General features: G+C 37.2%; 1 protein-coding gene across 1 annotated transcript in view; it reads right to left on the bottom strand.

The window, feature by feature from the left end:
- The window catches only part of Tex11 (testis expressed 11), a 264,024-nt gene that overhangs the window by 192,341 nt on the left and 52,630 nt on the right, over positions 1-19,053 (bottom strand). The window contains exon 9 of the mRNA XM_021233615.2: positions 15,995-16,080. Coding sequence (XP_021089274.1) covers positions 15,995-16,080 — 86 coding nt within the window. The remainder of the gene's footprint in view (positions 1-15,994; positions 16,081-19,053) is intronic.

Below are 19,053 nucleotides of genomic sequence, written 5' to 3' on the forward strand. Positions count from 1 at the left end.
AAACCCATAGCCAAACTAACCAAAAGAAAGTCAAAGATATACAGATTGATAATACTATTAAATAGATGTTATAACAGATTACAATGAAATCCAGAGAATCCTAAGGAAATAGTTTGAAAACATTCTAAAACATGGAAAATATAGAATAGATAAATCCATAGACATATGATCTACTGAAGTTAAACCAAGAAGACATGAAAGCAACTTGAATCCGTAACAAGCAATGGAATTGAAATCATTATAAAAATATACTCAAAAAGAGAAGCCTAGACAGACTCACTGTTGAATTTTACCAATCTATTAAGGAAGAAATAACATCCACATTCAATAATCAAGCTGTTTGTGCTGGTATAATCTTGGTTGTCAATTTGACTACACTCGGAATTAACTAAAACCCATGGTGATGGGTGTACCTATGAGGGATTTTCTTAATTATATTATTAATTTTTTCCTCAATATATTATTTATGTGGGAAGATCCACCCTAAATCTTGGCCACACCTTCTGATGTTAGTCAACATAAAAAGGACATGGAAGCCGGGCGGTGGTGGCGCACGCCTTTAATCCCAGCACTCGGGAGGCAGAGGCAGGCGGATCTCTGTGAGTTCGAGGCCAGGCTGGACCGATAGCCTCCAAAACAATACAGAGAAACCCTGTCTCGGAAAAACAAAACAAAACAAAAAAAAAAAGGACATGGAAGATGGGAGATTTTCTTTTTGCCTGATTGCCCTTACTCGCACTGGCAAATTCATCTATCCTGTTGCTAAGACTTTCCTTCACTGGTATAAAAACCAGCTTTTCTAGGATTTCAACATAGATTGAAGACTAGCAGCTCTCCAGGAATCCTCTGCGACTCTAGCACTAGATTGAAACTGCTGAAACATCTAGCCTTGTGAACCAAGAAACCTCCAGATTCTTGGCCTTTCTATCATTGAGAAAAGTACTGTTGGACTACCTTGATCACAGCCTGTAAGTCAATATAGTAAATCCCCTTTACACACATATTCATTCCACCAGTTCTGTTCCTAACTAATACACTGTTCCACTAAATAGAAAGGAAAGAAACACTATGAAACTCATTCCACACAGCCTCATACCAAAACCAAATAAGAACACAACAATGAAACAAAATTATAGATCAATTTCAGTGATCAACACAGACACAAAACTCTTAACAAAAGTCTTGCAAATCATATTCACAAACACCTTAAAATCAATTTTCCACATAGCCATTTGTTACACTAATACTATTCACTGAATTTGCAGTAACATGATCCTGTACTTAAAAGACCTTGATAACTGTACCAGTAAACTCTATACTGAAAGAACATGGTCCAAGAATGGAGTCATGTGAGATTTCTGAATGCTTGTGAAAAAACTCCAAGAAATAAGGCAAGAATTTTGTGACCTCAGTTTGTTCAAAAACATGGAATTGTTCTTGGAATATGCTTTTGTGCCCAGGTGTAGTAGACAGGAGTGAGTTTACTTCAGATTATTCATTACAACTAGCTATTGTTAACTGTTTATATGCTTCTATGGAAAAACATGTTTTTGTCACATTCGGCTTATCGGCTGCCACCCTTGTGATTGGACAGTTTACTCATGTGACTCCTCTTAACCCTCAGGTATAAATTGTCTGATGCTCTGAATAAAGTTGACTATTGCATAAGACTTTAGTCTACCTCATTTATCAGCTCCATTCTCCCAGCTTCCACCACCTCTAGAACATTGATATTCTACGATGTGATACTTTCTTCAAAGTAACAGGATTCAAAATCCATATACAGAACAAGTGGCATTTCTTTATACCAATAATAAATTTATGAAGGGAGAAGTCACAAAAGTCTTGTTTATACTACTTTCAAGCAAAATGAAATACCTAGAAATAAATCTAACCAAAGAGGTGATTTTGATAAACTTATCCAAAATATACACTGTGAAAGAAAAGTTAGCATCTTCAATACATAGTACTAATAAAATTTGATAGCTACATCTTCAATACATGGTACTGATAAAATTTGATAGCTACATATAGATGAGTAAAACTAGATTCAAAACTCTCATTCTGCACAAAAAAAAGAATATTCAGCCAGACGGTGGTGGCACGCACCTTTAATTCCAGCACTCCGGAAGCAGAGGCAGATAGATCTTTATGAGTTCGAGACCAGCCTGGTCTACAAGAGTAGTTCTGGGACAGCCTCCAAAGCCACAGAGAAACCCTATCCCCCAAAAAAAAGAATATTCAAAGTGGATCGAGGACCTGAAGTGAAGACCTAAAACCTTAAAATTCCTAAAAGAAGACAGAAGTAAGACACTTCAAGGTATAGGGATAGGCAAACTCTGAAAAAGATTCCAATAGCACATGGAGTCATCACCAATAATTAACAAATGGGACTGCATGGAATTATGTAGTTTCTGCACTGCAAAAGAAACAATCACCAAAGTGAAGAGACAGTTTATAAAATGGGAAAAAATGCTTGTCACATGGGGGTTTAACACTTAGAATGTATAAACAAATTCAAAAACTAAACATCAAAAATAAATTTTAAAATGGGTAATGAATCAGACAAAGAATTCTCAAAAGGAGAAATACAAATGGCCAATAAATACCTTAAAAAGTATTTGACATCCCTAGCCATGAAGAAAAATCAAATCAAAACTGCTTTGAGAGCCTATCTCATCTCACCCTAGTCAGTCTGGTTATCATAAATCAAATTAAATCAAAAGGACTGGCAAGATGGCTTAATTTGTAAAAGTGTTTGTCAGACAAGCCTCATGACTTGAATTTGATCCCCAAAATCCACAGTGAAAGACAAGAAACAACTCCCAAGAATTTTCCTTTAACCTCCACAGAAACACATCATACATACATACATACATACATACATACATACATACATACATACACACACATAATAACAAATAATTATTAAAGACAACAAATACTGGCAATGATGTGGGGAAAGAAATATTTACACATTGTTGGTCGAAATGTAAGCTCATAACCACTTTTGAAGTCAGACTTAAGGTTCCTAAAAAAATTAAAAATTGGAACTACCATATGATTCGGCTAGATATATGCACATCCATACTTACAATTGTTTTAATCATAATAACTAAGAAAAGAAACTGATTTCAATGTCTATCAAGAGAATGGATAAAAATAGGGTACATATACACAATGGAATTTTAGTCAGTCAAAAGAAAAAATTGAATCTATGATATTTGTAGGAAAATGAATGAAGCTGAAGGTCATTATGTTATGCTAAATAAATCAGACTCATGTTTTCTGTCATACACAAAATCTAAATTTAAAATTGTGTATATATGTGTATGTGTATGCATGTACACATATACATGGGGGGTTGTGAAAATAAAAAGGAAACGGTAAGAGAGGAAGAGCAGATGTTAAGGGTGAGAGAATGATGGAAGAAATAGTAATGTAATTCTTGTAACAGGGTAGCAGAGGGAGGACCCTTTGGGGAGGAAAGGGGCCAGAAAGAAAGGAATAAGGGGGTTATCTTAGTTTCTTTTCCAGCCACTGTGATTAAATGCCTTGACAAAAGCAACTCCAGGGAGAAAGAGTTTATCATGACTTTCTGTTTAGGAGTAGAGTCAATCATGCTGGGAAAATCAATGCAACAAGAGCTTGAAGCAATTGGTCACGTTGCATTCACAATCAAGAAACAGGGGGAAGTGTTTTCTGTCATCTTTCTAGGCCATCACCATGATGCATATAAATGTCCTGGCCTATGCCCTTGTGGTGGTTTGAATAATAATGGCCCTCATAGGCTCATACATTTGAATCAAGGAGTGGCACTACCTTGGACAGATTAGGAGGTGTGGCCTTGTTGGAGTAGGTGTGGCCTGGTTGGAGGAAGTATGTCACTGGGGGTTGGGCTTTGAGGTTTCAGAAGGTCAAGCCAGGCCCAGTGGTTTTTTATTTCGTGTTGCCTACAGAACAGGACATAGAACTATCAGCTACTTCCCCAATACCATGTCTGCCTGTATAACACCATGCTCTCTGCCATGATGACAATGAACTAAACCATTGAAACTGTAAGCAAGCCCCAATTAAATGCTTTCTTTTATAAGAGTTACTGTGACCATAGTTGCTTCATAGCAATAGAACACTGACTAAAACAGCTCTCAAGAGTGTGATGAAAAAGCATGGTTTTATTGGTGAATTTGAAATCACTGTTATCACAGAGCTGGAAAAATTATTGTGAACCTCACAACGAGGTCCACCAAATGTGGAGTGATCAGCCCCAGATTTGATGTGCAGCTCAAAGACCTAGGAAGATAGCAAAAAAATCTATTTCTGTCCCAGTCTGGATTCATCGTACTAACAACCTCAGCAAGCATCATGGACCATGAAGATCTAAATTAAAACATATAGGAGGTGGAAATCTTGGGTTCTTTTTACTAGAAATATAAAGCACACATAAATGAAAAGCCTCAGTGGGGTAACAGAAGGATAAAAGCATGCTAATCCTCAGATCGCTTTCACTGTTTAACAGGACCAGGATTCCTTGCCCAAAGAGTGGTCCTACCCAAAATTAAGATGTATTCTCTCACCTCAATTAATGCATAGGCATGGCCCGAGGCCCATCTCCTAAGAGATTATGGATTTTAACAAGGCAAAAATTAACACTAACAAGAGGGATGGGGTAGGGCAGTGGGGAAAGGAGGTAAGTAAGAACAAAGTACACTCCTCATCCTGTAAGCGGCCTGACTTGTGAAGATGGTTCGCTACTCTCTTTGACCCAGAAAATCCTACAAAATCATGGAAATCAAGAAGACCAAATCTTGAGGTTCACTTTAAGAAAATCCATGAAACTGCCCAGGCCATCAAGGGTATGCATATCTGAAAGCCATCAAATATCTGAAAGATTGTCACTTTAAAGAATTAATGTGTGCCATTCCAACAATACAATGGTAGAGTCGGCAGGTGTGCCCAGGCCAAACAGTGGGACTGGACATAGGGGCAGTGGCCAAAAAAGAGTGCTGAATTTTTGCTGCACATGCTTAAAAATGCAGAGAGTCCTACATTTAGATGTAAACACCTTGAGTTGATCAGGTAAAAACATCAAAAACAAAACTTATGGCCTATAGCTAAAGCAATGCTTTCAGGAAAACATATAGATAGGAGCTCCAACACTTAAAAGAGAATAAAGGTATCAAGTCAATATTCAAAAAATCTACCCAAGGTCAAGGAAGAAAGAGGAGCATCTAAAGGGCAAAAGAAAAGAAATCACAGATTAGCATGGAAATGAAATAAAAGTTGAAAAACAATGGGGATAATTAAGAAACCCAAAATACGATGCTTTCAAAGATCAAATACCCAGGGCAAAGCTGTTAGCTTTATTGACAAGGAAAATGAACAAGAAGTTTTAAATTATTAAAATCAGGAATGAAGGAACAGACACTATTGACACTTGGAGAAAGGTTATCCCTAGAAAATTAAAGATCTAACACCTGAGCTGTGCACACTTGAATAAACATCTTACTCTGGGAATATTTCTATTTCCTGGTCTATACACAATTGAAGTGGTCTACATCATTCATTTTCAAACATTTTATAAACAAGCAAAGGAAAAAAAAACAAGCAAAGCATTTTTTTGAAAATCTTGCAAAAAAATCCAATAAGAAACTGATTTAAAGTATAATTTAGAGAATGTGCTTTCCTGACAGGACCCAAGAGCATGCAGAAAACAGTTTCTAAATTCTTAAACTAGACAATTCATGAGATTTCTTCTAGTTCTAAATTAATATCTATATTAAATCGTACTCTAGGTTGAAATTATTATTGCATGATTTGTGTTTCCACTAGATGGTGCTAATATGTTTCATTTTCTATTAAAATCAGTTTTATATGATTGTTTTTAGAGTTAATAATTTCTCATGGTACTTTGTTAAATCCTTAATCTTTTCATTATGTTTTCATTTTTTTTAAGAATTGCATACATGCATATAATAAATTTTGATTATACTCACCCTTCGCTCTACTCAACTTCTCCCAGATCTTTTCCTCATATCTCCTTGGCAACTTCATGTTTCTTTCTTTTATATGGATATGTGTGTGCATACAAAATGCTAGGTTTCTGTATGACTTTTCAAACATCCTTACTGTTAGTTATTTTGCCACCACTATCCCAGGCCTTCCTCTGCCCCCATCTCCTTCCCTGCTGAAAACCCCCACCCATTATTCCTTTCCCCCTTCATACAACCCATGTTCTACTATGTTCCTTCCCAAATTACACTAAATGAGATAGCGCAAATCCAGAAAGACAAACACTGCTTGTTCTCTCCCATAGCAGAAAATCTTTAGATCTGTGTATTTTTTTTCCTTTTTTAGTTAAGTTAGAAACAATCTTGTTTCACATGTCAATCCCAGCTCCCTCTCCCTCAACTCCTTCCCCACCCTCCCCACTAGGCCCCCCAGTCTCCCACCCAACCTCCACTCCGATCCTCAGGTAGGGTGAGGCCCTCCATGGAGGATCTTCAGAGTCTGTCCAAGAGTCCTGGCTGAGAGAGCCTCCCATATTGTGGCATGGGCACTCAAAGTCTATTTGTACGCCAGGGATAAATACTACCCAAGTCCCCATAGATTATCTAGGCCTCCTAAATGACACTCACATTCAAGGGGTCTGGGTCAGTCCCATGCTTTCCACACAGCCATCAATCTGGGGTAAAAGAGCTCCCCCTTGTTCAGGACAACTGTTTCTGTGGGTTAAACCAGCCCACTCTTAACTCCTTTCCTCATCAGTTCTCCCTTTCTGTGACTGGATTCCAGGAGTTCAGCTCAGTGTTTAGCTGTGGGTGTCTGCCTCTGCTTCTATTAGCCGCTGGATGAAGGTTCTGTTTCCCAGACTCTCTGGCAGTGCGATTGTAGGCTGCCACTTCCCTGATTCATGTCTAAAATACATAAATGAGTGCGTACATACCATGTTTATCTTTTAGTGACTAGGTTACCTCGCTCAGGATGGTTTCTTCTAGTGCCATCCATTTGCCTGCAAATTTCAAGATTCCATTGGTTTTTTTCCTGCTGAATAGTACTCCATTGTGTAAATGTACCACATTTTCTCTATCCACTCCTCAGTTGAGGGGCATCTAGGTTGCTTCCAGGTTCTGGCTATTACAAATAATGTTGCTATGAACATAGTGGAATAGATGTCCTTGTTGTATGAATGAGCATCTTTTGGGTGTATGCCTAAGAGTGGAATTGCTGGATCTCGTGGTACACTGATTCCCATTTTCCTGAGGAATCTCCATACTGATTTCCAAAGTAGCTGTACGAGTTTGCACTCCCACCAGCAGTGGAGAAGTGCTTCCCTTTCTCCACATCCTCTCCAGCATAAACTGTCCTTGGAGTGTTTGATTTTAGCCATTCTGAAAGGAGTAAGATTGTATCTCAGAGTTGTTTTGATTTGCATTTCCCGGATGGCTATGTTGAGCACTTTCTCAAGTGTCTCTCAGCTATTTTAGACTCCTCTATTGACAATTCTCTATTTAGTTCTGTACCCCACTTTTTAATTGGATCCTTTGGTATTTTGGAGGCTTGCTTCTTGAGTTCTTTGTAAATTTTGAAGATCAGCCCTCTGGCAGATGTGGGGTTAATGAATATCTTTTCCCAATCTGTGGGTTGCCTTTTTGTCTTGCTGACTGTGTCCTTTACCTTACAGAAGCTTCTCAGTTTCAGGAGGTCCCATTTATTAATTGTCGATCTTAGTGTCTGTGCTACTGGAGTTATGTTCAGGAAGTGGTCTCCTGTACTAATTCGTTCAAGAGTACTTCCCACTTTCTCTTCTAAGAGGTTCAGTGTGGCTGGATTTATGTTGAGGTCTTTGATCCATTTGGACTTAAGTTTTGTGCATAGTGATAGACATGCAGTCTTCTACATGCCAGCCTCCAGTTATGCCAGTACCATTTGTTGAAGATGCTTTCTTTTTACCATTGTATAATTTTAGCTTCTTTGTCAAAGATCAGGTGTTCATACGTTTATGGATTAATGTCAGGGTGTTCAATTTTATTCCATTGGTCTATCTGTCTATTTTTGTGCCAATACCAAGATGTTTTCAGGACTACAGCTCTGTAATAAAGCTTGAAGACAGGGATGGTTATATCTCTGGATGTTGCCTTGTTGAACAGGGTTGTTTTGGCTATCCTGGGTCTTTTGTTTTTCCATATAAAGTTGAGGATTGTCCTTTTGAGGTCTATGAAAAATTGTGCTGATATTTTGATAGGAATTGCATTGAATCTGTAGATTGTTTTGGGGAAGATTACCATTTTTACTATGTTGATTCTACCTATCCAAGAGCATGGGAGATCTTTCCATTTTCTGGTGTCTTCTTTAATTTCTTTCTTTAAAGACTCAAAGTTCGTACTATACAGGTCTTTCACTTGGTTGGTTAGTGTTACCCCAAGGTATTTTATGTTGTTTGTGGCTATTGTAAAGGGCGATGTTTCTCTGATTTCTTCCTCAGCCCTTTTATCATCTGTGTATAGTAGGGTTACTGATTTTCTTGAGTTGATCTTGTATCCTGCCACTTTGCTGAAGGTATTTATCAGCTGTAGGAGTTCCCTGGTAGAGTTTTTTGGGTCACTTATGTAAACTATCATATCATCTGCGAAATCAGGAAGAAGACAAGGCTGTCCACTCTCTCCATACCTTTTCAATATTGTCCTTGAAGTTCTAGCTAGAGCAATACAACAACAAAAGTAGATCTGTGTATTTAATGTGTAGTGCTTGTAGAAGCCAGGAAACTAGAAAGGCAATACCTGGTGGGGAGGTTAAATTGTAAAACCACTATTATGCCACTTATTGTTATCCTCACTATACATTTATGATATTGTACTTATTTTTTCAAGGAAAGACATTGTGGTACACAGTAATAAGATGAATCACATTCAGCTGACCCTTAGCAAGATTTTTTTCTGCCATCTCTGCAATTTCTCCCAGATCACACTACACTGTTGTATATAATAACGTCAAATTCTCAAGATCTTCTTTGAAAAACAAAATATTAAATTAACATTAACAAGCACCTAAAACTACAAAATTTTGGCTCATATTATTGGACCACTAATATTTTTGCATAAACACATTTGAACTTTGCTTACATTTTACAATAAGATCTCTAGTAGCTCTGGTGATATACATTACATTTTTTATCATTTTTTATTTTAATTTTAAATAGCTTGTTTTACATGTCAATCCCAGTTCCCTCTCCCTCCCTTCCTCCCGCACTCCCCTTCCCCCCCACCCTCCCACCCTATTGCCAAATCCTTCCACATAGGGGATATCTAGAGTCTGTCATTTTACTCTGGGTAGGGTCCAGGCATTCCCCTAAGAGTCCAGGCTGAGAGAGCATCCCTCTTTGTGCTATAGGCACACGAAGACTGTTTGTATACCAGGGATAGACACTGATCGACAGCTCAGGGCCCCATAGGTTGCCCAGGCCTTCTCGCTGACACTCACATTTGGGGGGTCCAGATCAGTCCCATGCTGGCCTCCCCACTGTCAGTCTGGGGTCCAAGAGCTCTCCCCTGTTCAGATCAGCTGTCTCTGCTGGTTTTGCCAGCCCATTCTTTGCCAATTTGCTCATCACTCCTCTCTCTCTGTCACTGGGTTCCTTGGGTTCAGTTCAGTGATTAATTGTGTGTTTGCCTCTGCTTCCATCAGTCACAGGATGAAGGCTCCCGGATGGTTATAGACATCAAGTTCATTATCAGGAATGAGCATTCGAGGTGGTCTCTCCACTATTACTTAGCTTGCCAATTGGTGTTATTCCTTTAGATCACTCGAGGTCGCTCTGGTGCCTGATCTGTATTCGATCCTATGATTCCCTCTTCCCCCATTCTACCCCCACCCCCTCAACTTCCTGTTCCCCCATGACCAACTCTCTTCCTCTTCACCCCCTCTCTTCTTCCCAGGTCCCACTCCCCCCGACCCCTCACCGTGTTCCCCATCCATTCAGAGGATCTTGTCTCCATCCTCTTCTCTTGGGTACTATGCATATATGCATATCTTTTAGGTTCTTTCCTGTTTCCCAGACTCTCTATCAGTGAAAGTGCAGACTGGCACTATCCTGATCCATGTCTAAAATCCATATATGAGTGAGTACATACCATGTTTGTCTTTTTGCGACTGGGTTACCTCACTCAGGATGGTTTTTTTTTCCAGTAATGCTGAAAACCAAACTCAGGGCCTCTACTGCAAAGTTACATATGCAGCCCCTGTAGCAATGTAACAACAGTAAATGATAGCCCTGATAAATAAAACTATCTCAAATTAAAACCCTGTGAATATAATAGCTATTTTTAAAATATTATGGAAATTTCATAATTTAGGTTCACCTAATCTAAGTATTATAACTTCAAGATCAGCAATATAATTCTTGTTATTTTGCTTTTATATTAAAATGATCTTTTTAATCTTTGACAACATCTTTTTTAATTTCCACAAGTGAAATTATTTCTTTATTTGTTTAGTTATTTAGCTGTTAATTTGTTTAGCTATTTATTTGAGACCATACTTCAACTGGACTGGCATGGAACTCACTGTGTAGCTCAGGCTACTCTCAAACTTATGTCAGTTCCCTTGCCTCAGTCTCCCAAATCCTGGAATCAGAAGTATAAGATTCTGTGCATGACTTACAAAACACTTTTTCATTTTTAATTATATGTATCTCAGGCTGGAGAGTTGACCCAACAGCAATCACTATTAACATTTTACTTATATTACTTTGGCAGTTTTCTAAAAAGAGTTATTTAAGCATCGTTTACATTTATGGTGTGTATGTATGTTCCCACACACGCACATGTGTGCATGGAGGTCAGAGAACAACTTGTAAGAGTTCGTTCTCTTTTTCCACCATGTGGGTTCTGGGGATGGAACTCAGGTTATCAGGCTTGGTGGCAAGTGCCTTTATCCACTGAACCACATAACTGTTTGCCTCCCCAAATAGTTTAAATATGTCTATTAATACACACACACAAATAAATACATAAATAAATAAATATAAAAGAAATTATTTTTAAAAACTGCCAAAGGAATATAAGTAAAATGTTAACAGTGAGTACCTACGGTAGTGTTCTATAGAAAATTAACTTTCCATATTATGCAATATATTTAATTGCTATAATGAGCACAAGAAATTTATTTAACAATATAAAATAATTGTAAACTTTATTTTATTATATCAATTACTATTGCTCTTGCACTTTAACTGTTCTCTCCCAAATTTTATTTGCTATAACTAAAAAATTGAAAGTCTTTCTTAGGTCTAATACTATAGTCCCAGACTTGAAGCAGTCCCATTGTAGGCATGTACCCATTTCTCTAGTCGGCAGAAATATCCCAGTGACAGCCACATCCCTGAGCTGAAGACATATATCCTGCCCTTATAGCCTCAGGCTGCAAGCGTATCATAGCATGATGCTGGCTCCTGTAACCCTGAGTCCCAGAGCTGCCTGTATCATACCAAGTTCTAGAGAAATACCTATTAACTTACTCCAGACATACCTCAATGCCAAGCTGACCACCTCAAAATTCAGACTTCAAGCCTACTCCAGCTCCAAGTTGGCTCATACGACATATGGTTTCACTGAATTCAATATGTAGGTCAACTTCAGTGAATCGAATACTGTAAGAACTCCCACAAAAAATGAGCTGGTCATTGCAGAAAAAGATATCAAATCAGCATATCTGAAGCAAGCGCACCCATTAAAACCACCAAATGATCCACCAAGAACTGTTGGATTTGCTGGTAAAGGGATTTCCATGCTGAGCCCAGCCTATGAAGACTGGAGAGCCACCTACTTGTTCAAATGTTCAGATGGAAAAGCACAGTCATAAGAATAAAGAATAATGAATTAAAATGGAACAAATTAAAACACTGGTCACAACTCTAAATGAATGGAAATCTACTGTAAAGAAATTTCTAAATATTCACTTTGAAAAGACTCAGTGAGTTAAAAAGAAAAAAGACAACTAAAGAAAATTAGGAAATAATAATGAATAAAATGAGTTCAACAAAGGAAAGCCATATAAAAGAAAAATAAAACAAATCTTAAATTAAAGAACAGTTGGAAGCTTAACAACAGACTTTTTTATTTTATTTTATGAAGCTTATTATAAAAAAACTTGGAAATAAAATAAACATCACATGCCAAAATTAATCAGACCTAAAGTCTATACATCTAAATAACTTCTGTATAGTTAGAATTCTGAAGCTGTGGAGCTTCACAATAGATTACACTTTCACCATCAAATACATTTTTATGCACTCATCTACCACCAAAAAATGAAAAATCCATGACAAAGAACTAGAAAACCAATTAGCTTTATATCCTCTTTCATAACTCATGTCTATTGCCTTGATGAAAGACTTAATGTAGCCAAATAATCAACAAGCTCAAAGAGACGCCATTTAAAAAACTAACATAATAAAAACAAATGACAACAAATACTAGAAAGGATCTAGGAAAAGAAGAACACTTATTCACTGCTGAATGGAAATGTAAATTAGTACAGCAGCAATGGAAGTTAGTATGGAGGTTTCTCAAGACAATTAAAATAGAAATACTACATAACCCAGTTATCCTGTTCCTGAGAATGTACTCAAAATCTTACCAAAGAAACATGCTCATTCATGTTTATTGCTATACCATCCATAATACTTTTAAGAAATGGCAGCCATCAAGAAGGCTCAGTGGGTTAAGGCACCTGCCACCAATCTAGCTAACCTAAATCCAATCCCTGAACTGACTCTTGCAGGTTGTCCTCTGCCAGCACATGCACATGGTGGCATGTGGAACACACACATGACAATTAATTAAATGTTAATTTTAAAAAATGGAATGAGCCTAGATGTCAATCAACAGATGGACAGAAAAATAAAATGGGGTACCTATATATGATGGAATTTTATTTATGCATCAAGAAAAATGAAATCATGACATTTGCAGGAAAATAGAACTAGAAATTCTTATATCAAGTAAAATAAGCTAAACAGAAAAAATGCTGCATGGTTTCTTTCATATGTGGATCCTATGCTTTAAAATGTATATGCAAATATGGTAACATTATATATGTATATTATGAAGATAGAAAGGAGACAATGAGATGAAGGAAAAGATCTTGTGAGATCAAATATACGATATGTGTCATGAAAGCAGACAGAGAGCTATTGAGGGAATGAAAAGAAACTAACAGGAAGAGGACAAGGGATAAGAGGATCAACAAGAACAAAGAACATAGGAAAATTCAATAATGAATTACCTTGTATATTAACTTTAAAAATTAACTAAGGACTGAGGAGATGATACAGTTGATAAAAAGCTTACCATATAACAATAAAGATCTGAGTTTGAGTCCCACCACCCACATATGAAGCTAAGCATAGCAGCACATTATCTGCAATCATAGCGCTGGAGGAGCAGAGATATCTGACATCAACTTCTGGCCTCCATATGCATGTACATGTACCCACAAACACACACATAAAAATAAATAAAGCAAAATAAAATCAAAAGTACATTTTCAAGTATCATAGAAAACAAAGTCATTATATAATGCTGAAGTATCAATTGATTGGGAAGTTATAAAATATATAAAATAAATACTAAAGGTTCAAAGGGGGAAATAGATTACAATATAATAATAGCAAACCTCAATATCCTATTTTCCCAATGAGTAGATCTCCCAGACAGAAAATTAATAAAGAAACTTTGGGCTTAATCAATATTTTATATCAAGTAGATCTAAAAATTACAAAACATTTCACCCACACAAAAACAAAGGAACTCATATTCTTAAGCTCTCATGGACTATTCTCTAGGATACACCATATGTTAAGTCACAAAATAAGTGTTACAAAACTTAAAGTTTAAATCTCATCAAGTATCTTTTCTATCCATAATGAAACTAGAAATTGCTATCAAGAGGATTTTAGAAAAACTGAAAGAGATGGAAATTAACCATGCTCCTGAATAGTCAATAAAGAAATAGAAAGAGAAATTGAAAAGATTTTGAGGTAGCAGCTGGGGAGAACGTTCAGTGAATACAGCAAGAAGACTAGAGTTTAGATCCCTGAAAACCACATAAATGCCAGGCAGATTTGACAGCCCACATATAATTTAGGTGCTTAAAGGACAAACTGGATCATCAGAACAAGCTGGAAAGCTAGACTAGTCTAGTCCTATCTGCAAGAACTAGGTTCAATTGAGAGATCTTGCCACAATGAATAAGATGGAGAACAATCAAGGAAGATACCAAATGTCAATCTTAGGCAGCCTCCACATAGGCACACTTACATGTGCAGACCATGTATGCATACATATACGTGCACAAAACGTTATGATACAAAGAAAAATGGAAATGAAATATAACAAAATATACAGGATAAAGAAAGTAATTCTATAGCATATATATGATCTCAGCACTCAGGAGGGAGTCTGAGATGGAAATATTAACTAATTCAAGGCTGGATTTGGTTACATAGTGAGACCCATTTCAAAAGAAAGTAATAACTTACCAGGTATGGTGGTATATACCTGTAACCCTGTTACTTGAGAGGCTGAAGAAGGAAGATCTCGTATTTGAGACCATTCTAAGCTACATAGTGAGTTCCATGAAAGGTCAGTTTGGGCTACATAGAGAGATCTTGTCTATGGGGGCTATGTTGGTTTGAATAAGAATATCCCTCATAGGCTCATATATTTGAATGTGTAGTTCTCAGTTGGTTAACTATTTAGGAAGGGTTAGTAGGTGTGGCCTTGTTGGAGGCGGTATGTCAATGGAAGCTGACTTTGAGGGTTTCAATGGCCCAAACAGGCCCAGTTCCCCCCCTCTCTCTGTCTCTCTCTCTCTCTCCCTCTCTTTCTCTCTCCCTCCCTCCCTCCCTCCCCCATCTCCACATCTCCATCTCTGTCTTGTCTCCATCTGTCTACTGCCCACAGATCAGGATGTAAGTTCTCAACTATTGCTTCCACACTCTGCCTGCCTGCCTGCCTGCCTGCTACCATGCTCCCCACCATGATTCTCATAAACTAACCCTTTGAAACTGTTAGCAGGCCCCCAATTAAATGTTTTTCTTTTGTAAACTGCCTTAGTCATAGTGTCTCTTCACAGAAATAGAACAGTAACTAAGACATCATTAAAACCATGACATCATTTAGTATAACATCAATAATATCAGTAGTTAAGTGTTATCAAATCTACATTGCCATGTTTAAGTTACAGAATATTAACTGGGTATAGAATAGTGTGTCTTCCATTGTATGTGGGATGATTATATCATATTATGTAGAATTATCACCATGCTATTTTCTTCATTTGGAAATTAAACGTTACATAAAAACATATGGCTGGGTATCAAGTTGACTTGTAATGGTTAATCTTGGTTGTTAACCTGTTTGGATCTGTCTCTATCCGGGGATGTGCAAGCATTTCCAGGAAAGATAATTGAGGGAATAGTCTTCCTAAGATTAGGCTGTGCATTCTGGTTAAAGCACAGATAGTGATGAGGCCCTAGAAAAGACACACTGCTGCTTGCCTCCCTGACTTTGTTTCTTGCTAGTGAGTTCATGTAACTCTGTTGCTGCAGTCATTTTTTGCTGACATCAGAATCCACATTCATTAGGTTCCACTGTGAGCTGAAGACTAGTGACACACTCAGGAATCGTCAGTGCCTTTGACACCATATTAAAACTACTGAGGCACCTAGCTTCATGAATTGAACCAGGTTCTCTGCCTCTCCATTGTGCAGAGGGCCATTATTGGTTACAAATCATTATAATTAATTCCCTGTGTAACATATACACTTTCCATTCCTCTAGAGAATTCTGAATAATACATGCCAAAGAAGCAAATAAATTTGACATGCTGGCTTTTGAAGTCAGAAAAGATTTAAATGACCAAAGTACTACACAGTAAATCTTAACTGGTCTCTATCATAATATTTCCGAATTTTCATTTTTTTTTACATTACCTAAGCCAGAATGAGCTCTCCTTATATTTATTCTGCTTGCCTGTTTCTACTCCAAGGTTATAACAGAGTACTTGAAGATATCCTGTCTGTAATATAAAACATAAATAGGTAAATAAGTAAACAAATAAATAGATTCATTGTTTTCCTCAAGTTAATACATATCTATAAATATATATATCATTTATAAATTATGTGTATGTGTGTGTGTTCAGAGTCTTAAAAACAGGCCAGGAGTGTTGGCACACACCTTTCACCTCAACACTCAGGAGGTAAATGCAGACAGACCTCTATGGGTTTGAGGCCCACCTGGTCTCCATATGAGTTCCAGGCCAGCCAAGGCTACATAAATAACCATTATTATCAAAAATTCTCAATTTATATAAAAGAGAGATAGAACACATTTAAGTTTGAACTTTAGTTATATGTAGAAATGATTACAACCAATTACTAACAGAACTTAAAAGTCTCTTTGTAACTGCCAATAAGAATTCTGATACCAGAAAATAATAAGATTTCCCATGCTCATGGATTGGTAGACTTAATATTGTGAAAATAACCATCCTAAAAGCATTTACAGATTAAGGTTAATCCTATCAAAATTCCAACACAATTCTTCACAGAAATTCACACAATTCTTCACAGAATAATTTCATATAGAAGCACAAAAATAAACCAGGATAGCCAAAATAATCCTGAACAATCAAAGAACTGATGGAGGAATCAACATCCATGGTTTAAGTTATACTACAGAGTAACAGTAATTAAAAAAAGGTATTGCATTGACATAAAAACAACCACAATGATCAATGGAATAGAGTTAAGGACCTGGATATAAGTCCATGCATACACAGCCACCTGATTTTTGACAAAGAGGCAAAAGATACACACTGCAGAATAAACAACACCTTAAACAAATGGTGTTGATCAAATTATATAGTTATACATAGAAAAATGTAACTAGATCTTTATCTCCCAACCTGAATAAAACTCAACTCCAAAAGGGATCAGATACCTAGGCTGGAGAGATCGCTCAGTGGTTAAAAGCACCATTGACTGTTCTTCCAAAGGTCCTGAGTTCAATTCCCGGCAACCACATGGTGGCTTGCAATCACCTTGAATGAGCTCATTAGAGCATTAGCCCTCTACTGGCATGCAGGCAGAGGATTGCATACATAATAAATAAATAAAATATTTAAAAAGATACCCTAAACAAAAGGAGATCAAGGGGATACAAATTGGAAAGGAAGAAGTCAAACTTTCGCTACTTGCTGATGATATGATAGTATACATAAGTGACCCCAAATATTCTAACAGGGAATTCCTACAGCTGATAAACACCTTCAATAACATGACAGAATACAAAATTAACTTAAAAAATCAGAGAAACATCACCCTTTACAATAGCCACAAATAGCCAGGTGGTGATGGCGTACACCTTTACTCCTAGCACTTGGGAGGCAGAGGTAATCAGATCTCTACCAGTTTGAGGTCAGCCTTGTCTACAAAGTGAGTTCAGGACAGCAAGGGCTGTTACACAGAGAAAGCCTGTCTTGAAACACCACAAAAAATAGCCATAAATTACATAAAATATCTTGGGGTAACTCTAACCAAACAAGTGAAAGACCTGTATGACAAGAACTTTAAGTCCCCAAAGAAAGAAACTGAAGAAGATATCAGAAAATGTAAAGACCTTCCATGCTCTTGGATAGACAGAATCAACATAGTAAAAATGGCAATCTTACCCAAAGCAATCTACAGGTTCAATGCAATCCCCATCAAAATTTCAACGCAATTCTCCACACATATCAAAAGAACAATATTCAATTTCATATGGAAAAACAAAAAACCCAGGATAGCCAAGACAATACTGGACAATAAAGGAACTTCTAGAGACATCACCATCCCTGACTTCAAGCTCTATTATAGAGCTATAGTAATAAAAACAGCTTGGTATTAGCATGAAAACAGACATATGGATCAATTGAATTGAACTGGAGACCCTGATATTAATCCACACACCTATGAACACGTGATTATTTACAAAGAAGCCAAAACTGGACAATGGAAAAAAGAAAGCATCTTCAACTAATGGTGCTGGCATAACTGGATGTCAACATGTAGAAGACTGCAGATAGATCCATGTCTATCCCAATGCCCAAAACTCAAGTCCAAATGGATCGAAGACCTCAACATAAATCCAGCCACACTGAACCTCACAGAAGAGAAAGTGGGAAGTAGCCTTGAATTCATGGGCACAGGAGACCACTTCCTAAACAGAACATCAGTAGCAGAGACACTGAGAACAATTAGTAAATGGGACCTCCTAAAACTGAGAAGCTTCTTTAAGGAAAAGGACATGGTCAATAAGACAAAATGGCAACCTACAGAATAGGAAAAGATTATCACCAACCCCACATCTGACAGGGAGCTGATCTCCAAAATATACAAAGAACTCAAGAAACTAGACATCAAAATACAAAATAATCCAATTCAAAAATGGGGTACAGATATAAACAGAATTCTCAACAGAAGAAACTCAAATGGCTGAAAGACATTTAAAGAAATGCTCAACATCCTTAGCCATCAAGGAAATGCAAATCAAAACTCTGAGATTCCATCTTACACTTGTCAGAATGGCTAAGATCAAAAACACCAATGACAGCTTATGTTGGCGAGGATCTGGAGTAAGGGGAACACTCCTCCATTGATGGTAGGAGTGCAAACTTGTACAGCCACTTTGGAAACCAGTATGACAATTTCTCAGGAAAATGGGAATCAATCTACCTCAAAATGCATCAGTCCCACTCTTGAGAATATACCCAAAGAATGAACAACCATACCACGAGGACATTTGCTCAACTATGTTCATGGAAGTATTTTTGTAATAGCCAGAACATGGAAATAACCTAGATACCTCTCAACTAAAGGCTGGATTTTTAAAAATGTGGTATATTTACACAATGGGGTATTACTCAACAGTAAAAAACAATGACATCCTGAAATTTGCAGGCAAATGGCTGGAACTAGAAAAAATACTGAGTGAGGTAATCCAGACCCAG

This window comes from Mesocricetus auratus, unplaced genomic scaffold (genome assembly GCF_017639785.1).
Source record: "Mesocricetus auratus isolate SY011 unplaced genomic scaffold, BCM_Maur_2.0 Super-Scaffold_100003, whole genome shotgun sequence".
In the NCBI taxonomy this organism is placed as follows: Eukaryota; Metazoa; Chordata; class Mammalia; order Rodentia; family Cricetidae; genus Mesocricetus; species Mesocricetus auratus.